General features: G+C 40.1%; 1 protein-coding gene across 2 annotated transcripts in view; it reads left to right on the top strand.

The window, feature by feature from the left end:
• Positions 1-12,649, top strand: part of kcnh8 (potassium voltage-gated channel, subfamily H (eag-related), member 8) — a 40,629-nt gene that overhangs the window by 24,895 nt on the left and 3,085 nt on the right. Inside the window, exons 9-15 of one of the 2 annotated variants that reach the window (XM_029514178.1) lie at positions 485-684; positions 2,275-2,524; positions 6,112-6,326; positions 7,568-7,606; positions 8,628-8,911; positions 9,484-9,551; positions 9,877-9,956. In XM_029514178.1, the coding sequence (XP_029370038.1) occupies positions 485-684; positions 2,275-2,524; positions 6,112-6,326; positions 7,568-7,606; positions 8,628-8,911; positions 9,484-9,551; positions 9,877-9,956 (1,136 nt within the window). Of the gene's footprint in view, positions 1-484; positions 685-2,274; positions 2,525-6,111; positions 6,327-7,567; positions 7,607-8,627; positions 8,912-9,483; positions 9,597-9,876; positions 9,957-12,649 lie in introns of both variants that reach the window. The other variant, XM_029514177.1, reaches the window with a different exon arrangement.

Here is a 12,649-nt window from a genome sequence, read left to right as displayed (position 1 = left end):
ACTATTCAAAACTGAATGAGACTAGGAGAATGCATTATTTGTAGATGTATGAGGGGCAGTTAAGTGTCATTCCAATCAAATATGCTCATCTCAGATCTGACACCCGTATTCCTGTGTGGGTGACATGAATCTAAATATAATATTTACTGTTTGACTGCTTTCTCTGTTGTGATCAGTTAAATTGACAGCTTCCCATAATATTAATTCTTCATAATTTTTACAGGATTTAGTCAATTGAAATTATTATTTATATTTTCCATAACAGAGCTTTTTGTCATTTAATCAAAACATTTGTTTTTTTTTCTTACATATGTTTTTCATTATATTTACCGGGGCATTAAACACAAAAATCTGACTTTTCTTGCAGTACTTCTCTGCTATTAAAATGACATCTATTTTTTCTCTGTTTTGGACCCCTGTCAGTCAATGTCAGTCTGATCATTGTCTGTTTTTCTCCCTATCTGACTCTGACTTCTCCCTGCAGCACTGATGCATGCCTTGGTCTTTGGTAATGTGACAGCCATTATCCAGAGGATGTACTCGCGCTGGTCTCAATATCATACCAGAACCAAAGACCTCAAGGACTTCATACGTGTCCATCATCTGCCGCAGAGCCTCAAGCAGCGAATGTTGGAATATTTTCAGACAACCTGGTCGGTCAACAATGGCATCGACTGTAATGAGGTACAAAATGGTGCTCATCTGACCCAAGAGGGTATAAAACCTCCTCCACTCTAACTTACATTTAGAGGATATAGGGATCAATATTTATTTTGAAAGAGATTCACACATTTGCCATATTAAATTTCTTTGTGAGGGTGATGCTATGATCAATCGTACATGATCCCACACAATTTAAGAACCTTTTCGTCAGCAGTGACTGAAAATAAGGGGGGCACGGGACAAGATGGAAAAATTGAAGACCTACAGAGAAAGACTTCACTTCTCTTAGATACAAATTTTTGAAGTGTGGGATAATTTGTAAATTTGAGACTGTTATGTGCTGAGTGCAAGGAATGCAAGATTTGTCATGATGTGACATGATTTTACAGTGGGCCTTTTCATTTGCGTATTTGTTTCTACTTTAATCTTATATATACGATACTTCAATTGCATTTTAGAGGGAAATGTTGAGGTTTTTACTCAATTCCTTTTATTTGAAAGCTTTCATTTTCTCTCTGATTGCAAAATTTAAAATGTGCAAAGGACAGATTAGATCATATTGACAGACGTTGTTGAGGATGTGATGTTCAGCAAACTTGGAATTTAAGTTCATGGTATGTTGACACTTATTGTGAGCTATGCCAGGGAGAAAAGTTGGTTAAATGCCTGAAAGCAAAACAGATTAATACTGACATAAACTGAAAAAGAGACGAAGACAGCTTCGCGAAAACAGCACCTTTTCTTGACAAGCCCAGGAAAACAGAGGCAGCCAGTAGTAGTCAAATAGCAGCTCATCCCTCCAGGCTGTGAATCCTGCAAGACAGCTGTCAGAGCCCAGACCAACGCTTAGATGGAGTGATGGTGATGATGTATTCCAGACAGACGAATTATAGATGGGCCCGCTGATTAAACTCAGCCTGTCTGTGATGACTCATTTAGCAACTGTTTGTGATGGTTAGGACCAGGTCTTTGTCCTGACAGGGGACAGTCGGACAGATCCATGAAATGCACTGTTTTGGCTTTTTAGAGAGTGAGCGAGATAATACAAATTGTACATGAGTATTTTTGCTATGTTCAGCCATTCTGTCAATTGTGTTGATTTGCGTATTAATATATGGGTGATATAAGTCATTCATAATTAATTTTTCACACCAAGCAGATGTATTATCTGCAGGTCCATCATTCAGTTTCCATCACTGTTCTGGACCAGTTTTTAAATGTATTATGTTCCTCTTGGCAAATAGTAAACAAAATATTTTTAATTGGCTTCCTGGAAAATAAATCTACTTAATATCCAATGCATTGATTTGTCTGCCTTTTTTATTTTGGAAGCAGTTTTACATCTGCTCTTCAGATGTAAAACTGAATGATAGTTTATGTCAGAAATCATCTGACACAAACGATCCTTCTTGGGCCATATAAACAAACTTAACTTCACTTGACATTAATGCTTCCTGTGGTACAGCTTAGGAATCAAATCGAAGGCAACCGAGACTGGGAATGTGATCACTGAGCTGCAGCATGGGCTATTTCCACAGCTGTCACTCTCCTCACTCTTGTCTACCTCTTCTGTCTCTCATTCCCTGTCTTGCTCTCTCGTCACCACCACAGCTGCTGAAGGACTTCCCAGATGAGCTGCGATCCGACATCACCATGCACCTTAACAAGGAGATCCTAGAGTTGTCATTGTTCGCCTCAGCAAGCCGTGGCTGTCTGCGCTCGCTGTCTCTGCACATCAAGACTTCCTTTTGTGCTCCTGGAGAGTACCTCCTCCGCCAGGGCGACGCACTCCAGGCCATCTTCTTTGTCTGCTCTGGGTCCATGGAGGTGCTGAAAGATGGCATGGTGCTGGCAATCCTTGGTATGAAAAAAGGGTTTGGTAGTGTGAAGTGGGTGCAAAAAATCTTTGTAGGCTGTTAAACTATTTCTACAAAAAAAAGCCTTATGGTAAATCTGTGTGTGGCTCATTGTGATAAAGCTTTGTCCCATAAATTGTCTCATTGTTTAGTCATAGGTTTTACACAACAGCTAATTCTCAGAGCTTGTTTTTATTAAAATTCATTAAAATCAACTATAGCTACATATCTCCTTTTAATATTTTAGTTTTTAGATATCTATGTAGGAGTAAGACAAAAAGATACATACCTGTATGTATTTAAAGTTAGTATGTATACCTCTACATACTAAATTTAAATACTTTGGCTGATCCCCAAAGGTGATCAAAGCTCTTGGTAAAACAAATATATCTTCCGCTGAATGTATTGTTATGAACCAGGAATCCATTCAGAATCCATTCATCCAATTCCATACAAGTGCTCCACTGCAGTCCAGTGAGGTCCAGCTGAGGATGGTCAAGTCCATTCGATAATACAGTAATTCAGTCCTGTCCACTTTAATCTGTGTCGTCCACTTCAGCCCAGGCCATTTCATCAGTCCAATTCACTTGAGTCAGGTAATTTCAGTTTCATCTTGTCCACGGAAGTTAATCTCTGTCCAGCTCTATCCTTGTAGGTGGACATATAAAAAAATATGCCAAATTAGTACGCTCTGTTTTTTTTCTCTGCACTGTCCAGTTTGAGATGATTTCACTTGATTTGCTAAGGGAGCAGCTAATTACAATGTCAGCTGCCAGAACAGATTGATATTTAAAAATGCATTTCATTGGTGGGGCAAGACTAAAAATAGTGATTCCCTAAAAATATAATGCTGTGATACTAAAATAGAAACTGGCTACTAATTAATGTGGAAATTAGCTTCCAAAACATTAACTAAAGCTGCAAATCAACTCAAACTAAGAAATAATTTTTGGTTTCTTTATTTATGAATCATAACAACTATTTTTGTTGTGCTGTTAATCCAAAAGGGGTCTGAGGTCTATGAGGCTAATGAAAGGAGAAAAAAATGACATTTTATAAGAAGATACATAAAAAAGAGGCATAGAAGCCATGACAACCAGCGGAAGAGGAAAATAACCATGGTCCATTAAACTTTAAGTCTACGCCAGTTTGTTGTCTTCCTAGAGCCCTGAGCTAATTATAATATAATGCATATTTGTAAATGTCTACTACAATTACCACAGTTCATGAGCAGCTCATTGAGCATCAAGATGGAGCTCAAAGTCACTTTCTTATATACCCCATAATTTCCACTCATCTTATTTTCTGGTTGATGCGGTTATCGTTTTTGTGAAAAAAGCCACTTGTAGAAATGGTTGTCAAACTAATTCAGTGCAGCTCAGGTGGACAGATGGCTTTGTGCCCTTGTCACCTTCACAACTTCTTTTAACTAGACCTGCACGAAAATTTGCACCTGCATTTGTGTGCTGGAAATCTCAGTATGTTTGAAGCTGTGGTGAAAAACACATCAAAGCCTTTCACATTTTTTTGTGGAGAATAAATGGGAGGCAAGATCCAAACAGGCTTTGGTCTAGCTGTCGGCCCAACCGCACAAATCTGCTGTGTAATTCGACCTCTTGTCTTGGCTGATTTTAATGACTTCTTCTATCTGACCCTTGTGACACAGAGTTTGGACCAATTTGGCACAAGTGCCAAGTGTGTTGCAGGAAATTACTTGTGTGTGTGTGTGTGTGTGTGTGTGAGTGAGAGAACATGAGTTCAAGTCTGAATCTGAGACTTCGTCTGTCAGATTGTCACCGTTGGTGCAGTGTAAAACCATTCTCTCGTTTTCAATTATTGTTTATCTGTGTATACCTGCATGTGTGCGCCTGTTGTTTGTATCAGCACCTCCATGCAAATGCTCAGCCGCTGAGGAAAGTTTGTTTGGGCATGTTTGTACAGAGTAGGTGGAAATGTTTACTGGTGCACAGAAAGGTGCGTGTGTGGGTGTGTGTGGGTGGGTGGATGTATGCGTGCAGGCTTGACAGGCAGAGAACATTGTCTCTGACTGTGCAGAAGGTCAGGCTGACATTGAGCGTCTGACTGAAGGAGAAAAAAGCTTTCTTTCACTCTGTTTTGCTTTCTGTGTCTCTCCCTCTTTCTCACACTTCCTTTCTTCCTACTCGATAATGAAAGGTAAGCACCACATTATAGAGAGTGGGTGAGTGTGACAGAGGCCACAACGAAAGGCATGAAACAGAGAGGATAAGGAGAAAGGAAAGTTTATGCAGAGAGGAGACAAAGTGTAATGCAATGTCTGAACAAATGTCAAACTGGTGATACTGAGTGAGGAGGAAGTAGAGATAGAGGAGGTCAAGAAGATATCGAGAGGTAGTAAGAGAAAGCATAAAGTGAAATGTGGAGAATGAGAGGGAGCAAGTGGATGAATGACAACCAACCAAGGTAAGGCAGAGAACACAAGGATGGAGAGCAGGAAGGGAAGAAGGCATTAGCAAAGAAACAAAAGGGGGGATTCATGAAGTAAGACAGGAATTATGGAAAGGAACAAATGATGAGGGAAACTAGGCAAGGGAAGAAATAAAGAAAGAAAAGGTGGTTGAATACTGAAGAGTGGAAGGGGTGAAGGAAAGAAGGAAAGGAAGCAGGTTAAGGGCTAAAGAAGTAAGATGGGCTGTGAAATAGAAAAAAGACTAAAAATAAGGAAGGAAGAAAAATTGGAGAGGAAAAAAATCTAAAACATACAAAGAACAGGAACTCAGGGTGAACAAAAAGGTAAAAAAGAAGGAAAACAAAACACAAAACTGAGAGCGATGGACAAAAAAGAGAAAGGAGAAACACTGGCAGGAAGGCAGCAGAAAAAATCCAAGACAGTGACAAAGGGTTTTGATGGAGCTGGAGTGAGAAATCTGGAAAGAGCAAAGAGAAAGGGAGGGAAGTAATGAGTGAAATAAGGAAAAGAAGGGATGGACTGAGACGCAGCAGGAGAAAAAAGTGAGAGGAGGAGCTGTCACGACTGCTTCTCCATCAGCTGTGCTTTAATTGAGCAGCGTTCACAGTTCACAATGAGCATAATGAATATTTTATCAGTGCTTGAAGGGCAGTAACACTGGGCCTTGGGATGGTCAGCCTGATCCTGTATGTACTAAGAGAACAGGAACCATTTTCAAGAGATTTGTTAAACTGATTGTGGGTTGCTAGGTTGAGGATTTACAGTTGCAGACTTGGTAGTTACAATTTCCTTTTTGGGGCTCCAGAGTGAGACCAGAGGGCAGAGTCAAGCACCTCTGGAGATGCTAACCCTAACCCTAACCCTGGAGATGGATTCAGTCCAGCTTCCAAACACATCAACAGTGCAGATTCCTGCTGCCATGGGGGCTTTAAATGGGCCTTTAATAGGCAGGTGGTCTTCCTAATGCCTCAGCATCACACTGAACCAAAACCTTTCACACACCCCAAACGGAATACCACCACACAAACCTCTGAGTAAATGACAGATCTGCATTAGCGAGTCAACCCCTTTTAGCAATCCGCAAAATTTACACTGTGACCCTGTCCCTCACCTCCTGCATGTGTTTCTGTCTCCTCTGAGCAGGTAAAGGTGACCTGATAGGGGCAAACCTGTCCTTGGATGACCGAATAATAAAAACCAATGCAGATGTGAAAGCCTTGACCTACTGTGATCTGCAGTGCATTAACCTTAAGGGGCTGTACGAGGTGCTGGACCTGTATCCTGAATACTCACACCACTTCGTCCAGGACATCCAACAGGACCTCACATACAACCTGCGAGAGGGGCACGAGACACATGTGAGTAGTTTTAAAACCCACCAAACACACTAATAATGTTTTTGACTGATCTAACCACCATTTTTCCCTTGACCCATAATCTGTATCACATAAAAATATTTATTCGTGCAATGTATTGTATATTTGTATGTCTGGAGGGGGTTTTCACAAAATTCTCCTACTTACTGATTAAGTAAACAATAACAAAGGCTCACTATTTTCAATTTAATCCATTGGTTACAAATAAAATTATTTAAGTTTGGTGTTTTTGTTGTTAAGCGAAAGTTTCAGCCCATTTTATCCCACATTAAAAGAGGACTATGATCATAATTGTTTGCATTTATGAGGGTATCTGGGGATTTTAACAATTTACACAAGTAACACAAGAGGGAGAGCAAATTGTGAAGAAAATGCTAATTATCATCTCAACTAAGAATTTAACCAAGAATTTTGAATTTAACTTTAAAATCATGATCTGCTCTCACATTTTCAAGCCTTCCATTTCTGAGGTCTGATTGTCCCCTTTTTATTTTTATCTCAATAAGTTTGTCTCTATGATGAATAAAGGTGCTGGTGTGAGGATGACTGAGAGAAAAAAAGATGGGCTGGAGTTTGTTGAGAAAAAGTTCGACTTTAAGGGGAGCTGGAGAAAGCGAGTGGGGGAAAAAGCTCAGAATTAGGAAATCTTTGTGTGTGTATGTGTGTGTGTGTGAGACAGAGACAGAGACAAAGTAAGAGAAGGAGGGCAAAAATAGCTGTGGCACTTGGAGGATCTTTGTTGCTGTAATTATAGTCAGGTGTGTCTGTCTCTTCTGCCCAAACACCACTGGCCCACTTACAAGTACACGCACACACACACGCACACAAACTCACACGACCTGCTGTACTTGCTGCAGGGCTTTTAGGTGAAACTATTGTGCAGCCCAAACCACAGGCTGAAGAAGAGTTTGAATTAAGACAGAATGGAGGAGGCAGCTCAGGGTTTGTTTGTGGCTGAGATGTTGAGATTGGAGCACAAACATTATTATATATGAACACAGCAAAAGAGCATCTGTGTATTAAGGTAAATCATTTCCCATTACAGCATCACTGCAAACCATAGAGTCCTGCATTATTTTCTTATGCTACTTTAGGGAATAATTTACTGCTGGGTACTTTTCAAAGAGCTCCTGTGTAAAATAAAACTGAAAAAAAGGGCCACATCTTGATTGCTCTTTCCTGCAGTTCATTTACTGTGTATTCTCTCTTTGGCTCTCTTCTAGATTAAGGCCAGACTGTCTACCAAAGTGCTGGATGCTCAGGTACCAAACCTCAAGTGCTCACACAAACACTGATGATTGATGATTTGCAATCTAAAGGCAATGTGTCCCAGTTTCAGATGGGCCCCATTTCCTCAAAAGACTTTCCTGATATAACCCATAGTCCCAACATTTGAATCAGCCTGCAATAGAAAATGATGAAGCTCAAATTAACGTTCAACTGCAGAGCAGTTTTTCTGTGCCATTGAAAAGGCTGCTGGGCGAGACCCAGCAGTAGACCTCTATCACTGATAATGGACTCAATCACTCTTTTTAGACTTAATGATTCTGATGAATGGATTTTTTTCTTTTTTTTTTTCTTTTTTTTTCCTTTTTTTTGAGGAGAGGTTGAGGGAGGAGAAAGATCAAATCTGCACAGACTTAATTTATAGTCATTAAATCCCAAGTAACCCTGAATGGAAGGTGATGAGACGCTCTTTATGCTGTCAAGATGCTCTTTTATTGTTGCAAATCTGCCTACTAACACAAATTAATAAATGTGGAGTCGGATATTTCCAGAAATTCAGCGGTCAGAGCCATTAACCTCACGCTTGTGTCATTTTCCTCAGAGAGTTGGGCCACAAACCACGGATCAATAGATTACTGTTGACCTTCTGTAGCGTTACATCAGTTGATCAGCATGGTAGCAATTCAGCCCAGCTACCTTTAAAAAGAGGACACAGGCTTCGGTGATAATTAAGACAGATATCACAGATTGTTAATGTTAACTTTTTAATTCTGCAGGTCAAATGTGCTAACTGAACTGTTCATCTGGGCCTTTTTGTTCGACACTCCTACATCCAGTCGGGTGTTCACTTAAGTCATGAATTCATTCTCCATCTATGCAGTTTGTGGTATTAATTGTACAATACACCTGCAGCATATTTGAAAGAGACAAGTTGTGCTGGTTGTGAGGACATCGGCTCTCTGCTTTTTTATTAGTTATGTAATTTACAAATGTTTTCTTGACAACCACACTGCAAACGATTTGTGTTGCTGCCTTCAACTCCTTTTACATTCCCAGTCAGGGGTGAGAAAGAATGGGCGAGTTGTCCAGGGTTATCCATCCATTGTCGAGGCTCAGGAGGAACACAATGATGAGGAGGAGGAAGAAGAAGAGGAGGACGAGGCCATGTCTGTGCTGTTGTCATCAGAGCAAAAACGACCAGTGAACCTCAGGGACGCCAATGGGAAGTCTCTACTGGGCCGGCCAAGCCAGAAGACCCCAGGACAGAGCCAGAGGAGGTCTCAGACGAAGATCCATGAAATCACTCTCACCACTTTAAACCCATCCAACCTCAGCCCCAGGTGAGTTTGATCACCATTGATCTGTTTGCCTCCCTGTGTGGGCCCATTTCTTTTTCTAGCACTCTTCAGCAGAGGACATATGGCGCAAAGAGATGAATTAAAATGAGAGATGATATTTATATGACCTCTCATTGTTTTTTTGTTAGTGTCTTTATTGTCTATAATGTGAGGTATTAGACAGGGTATAGGTACAGGAGGGGATTTTAATTACTCAAAGGTAGAATCGATCAATCAATCAAACATTATTTTACATAGTACTGTACATTTCCTATACAATTGTGTAACACAGCATGCTTTCAAGAAAAGCAAGATTTGGCAAAAGTTGTTTTTCCTTTTTCTACATTAGCCAGCTGTGCTGCAGTGGTAGGGAGCCTGTTTTTTTTTTTTTTTTTATCTTTGGTCAGACCCAAGGATGCCAACTTCCTCTGTTTTCAGGTTTTATGCTAAGGTAATAAGACATTTTAAGCAACATCATATAGTTACAGTAATCTCAATCACATAAACATCTGAATATGAGTATTATTCATCTTTATTCCTATTATATTTTAAGAAGAATTTTCTCCTCACTGCAGGATTGTGGATGGTACTGAGGACAGTGAGGGGACAGAGACTTCCCTGGCCTTATCCTTCTCCACCCAAGGTTGTCCTGTCAATGAAACTATCAGTGCCTCAACATCTGCCACAGGTTCTCCCATCAATCAGTGCACATAAGTTTACCTTTCAAATGTTGCTTAATACCATTTGCAATTCTCCCAACTTTCCAAATTCCTGGGTAGTGAGAAATCACATCCAAAACACTACAGAACTGTTGTATGATAAGGGGGATTAATGTGAATTTGCACTTTCTGCCATTGCTTGGATTAGTTATCAGGCTCAGCTGCCTTGATGTAATAATTTAGCTGTGCATATTTGCACTGCTTGTTTGGCAAGTGAAGTGATTTGTAAATTGCTCATTTGTATCACAGACATACCGCAGATCAACACAGCAGAATTAGCAGCAAAAGCAGAGGAGACCAGGGGGCAGTTGCAACACCTTGACCAGCAGGTAGGACTGTTTGGGTATATGATTATGCTTGTTTGTGGTAAGAGGGAAACACAGACTGGTGAGCCCATGTAAACACAAACCATATGGTCATGTAAGCATGTCAGGCACAAGACGTGATGGAGAGAAGTGATTTTAAAAAAAAAAAAAAAAATAAGATGAAAAAATCTTGATCTACAGTGTTTCTCCAGTATTTTCTCCTGCACCTGTGGCATCATGTCAGGGTCTATGGGGGTTAGTAACCCAGTTTGAAATAATCTGTTCTCACACACATATACACACACAATCTCTCGTGCTGTATCCCATGGTTTTGACTGGCAAGCCACTAAATTGACATTAGACTTTTGGCAGGTGAGGAGGCATGCTTGCTTTCTCCTGCTGAGCCCCAGTTGGCAGGGTAATCAGAAAAAAGACGAAGAAGGGAAAAAAAGTGAAAGAAAAGGCAGAGGATAAAAAAGACAATAGAGGGACAGCTATAAGAGCAGAGTGTGAAAGGCAGCAGCACAATACCGATGAAGTTATGCACATCAGCTGTGTTGTCCTTTCTCCATGTCTGCGAGTTACCGATGTTTGACAGGAAGTCTCAGCATGGTCTTGTAGGTTGCTAATCCTCACTTGCATCTTTCCACACTGATCACCATAGGTGAGGAAAAGACGAGGGGTTGTTGAAACCATATCTGCCACAGCTACATACTATGTAGGACACAGAGGATTGCACTGAAATGGATTGGTTTGCAGAGTATGATGTTCAAGAAATCTGAAATTCATTTTAATTTGATGTAACATTTCATTTAAATTGTCTATATATAGATTAATGATCATTTGGGTTGTGATGTAACAGTGATTGACTGCTTTTTCACAACTCTACTGGCAGCAATCTGTCTTTTGTATTTTTTTAAGTATTATTTTGGTACTTTTGGTCTTTTATTCAGAGAGTAAGAGAGACCAATAAAAAAAGGGGGGAGAGAAAGGTTGCCCAGGATGGAGTTGAACGCAGGATGCTGCAATAATGTCACATGCACGCTAACCACTGGACCACCCACACTGTTGGCAATCTATCTTTTCAGTCCAATCATTAAAAAAGCATAAAATGTTTAATTGAAATCAAAAGCAGAAGGGCGCAGTTTATCACTGTTACTGGTTTTACTTTTCTGTCTCAGCTCATGGGCAACAATATCTCCAAATGGCAAAACATGACTTTCAATTATAACCCCCCGCTTCAAAAAAAAAAAAAAAAAAAGGCTCATTTCTGTGCTGACACCATCCAGAACCACACAAGCAATATTTTAATGAATTACAAATTGTGTGAATGCAGCAGTGAGTCACCTCTGCCATGATCTGTGACCTCTTACCTTTGCTCTTTGACTTGAAGCTGAGTCTGTGCGTCTTAAGCGTTTTTTCTTGTGGGAGTAATGCATTAATGGGATTGAGTAGAGGCTTAAACTGGTGACCTTTGTGGTGTGGAAATTGAAATGCATAGCTACACAGGAGAGCTCAAACGTTTCCTGACTGTTCAGACTAATTGTGCGCATACACAGTCAGATATGCAAGTCACATAAAAAGCACAAATATATTGTCCCTCTAAAAATATGGATTAGTGAAACTTTGAAGCAATTAAAGTAACACGTAGCAAAATAATCTCACATCTGTATGAAACTCTAAATCTTGTAAATAAATGTAAATATCCCTTTAAAATAATCTGAAGTGAAAGTGCAGCAAACAAAGAGCCAACAAAGAAGGCATAATTATTTTTTTTTATTCCCTCACCAACCAGTGGACATTAAGGATTTCAGTGATCAGGTGATATGTAATGGATCGTCATCATATCAGTATAATAGTACCAAACATTTTGATAAAAAATAGTTATTTATACTTCACTGACTGTAAAAAAAAAACTACACTCCTGGTAAAGTTTCCACAAGAGGTATAGTACATCTGGATTTTTTTGTTTGGTACCTGTAGCTGCCATGGTTTCTGGTCAACCACTGCTGCTGTTTTCGTCTGATGGTTTTCTCTGAGGTGGGAGTGCTGGAATCATGCTGACAGCATGTCAGATTGGACTGTCCTGTCGCTCTCAGCTTTTCTATTTTTATCAGAGCCTTTTATCAGCCACTCCAGAGATGGGGGAGAGGGGAGAAATGTGAAAGAGGAGAGAATAGTTTCTCTTAAAGCCACAGCCCAGCAATCCTTATGGTACACCAAAATTACAAAATTCATGATTAAATGCACATTTCCACAATATATGTCTACATGCTATGGACAGATATGTATATTTAGTATATGTATTGCATAAGGTCCAACTGAGAGAGCAAGAGGTAGCTCCCAGGTCGTTTTCATCTGCTTTGATCACAGTATGTTTATATGTGCTGCCTGATCACCTCTTGATGTAGTCACACAGTGAGTGGAGCAGATCCTACCTGGACTTGTGTGTCCTGCTGAAGGCAAATGTGCATTCAGTTGCAGTGATGTGTGTGATGAGTGCTTTGACTGGCAGAAACAGATGGCACGTTGGCAGGACTTCATGGTCATGCCTACACGCCACATGCAGAGGGCAACTAATCACCAACACCACCTCCCTCATCAGTGTAATGACCAATTATGACAGAACCGTGTTATGTACAATAGCAGCAAGCAGGGGACAGAAATAACTTGACCCAAAAAGGCAAACCTGAAAATACCAAATTCATAGCGATGTA

Source organism: Echeneis naucrates, chromosome 11 (genome assembly GCF_900963305.1).
Source record: "Echeneis naucrates chromosome 11, fEcheNa1.1, whole genome shotgun sequence".
NCBI lineage: Eukaryota > Metazoa > Chordata > Actinopteri > Carangiformes > Echeneidae > Echeneis > Echeneis naucrates.
Note: the sequence above shows the minus strand (reverse complement) of the source record. Positions and strands in the feature narration are given on the sequence as shown.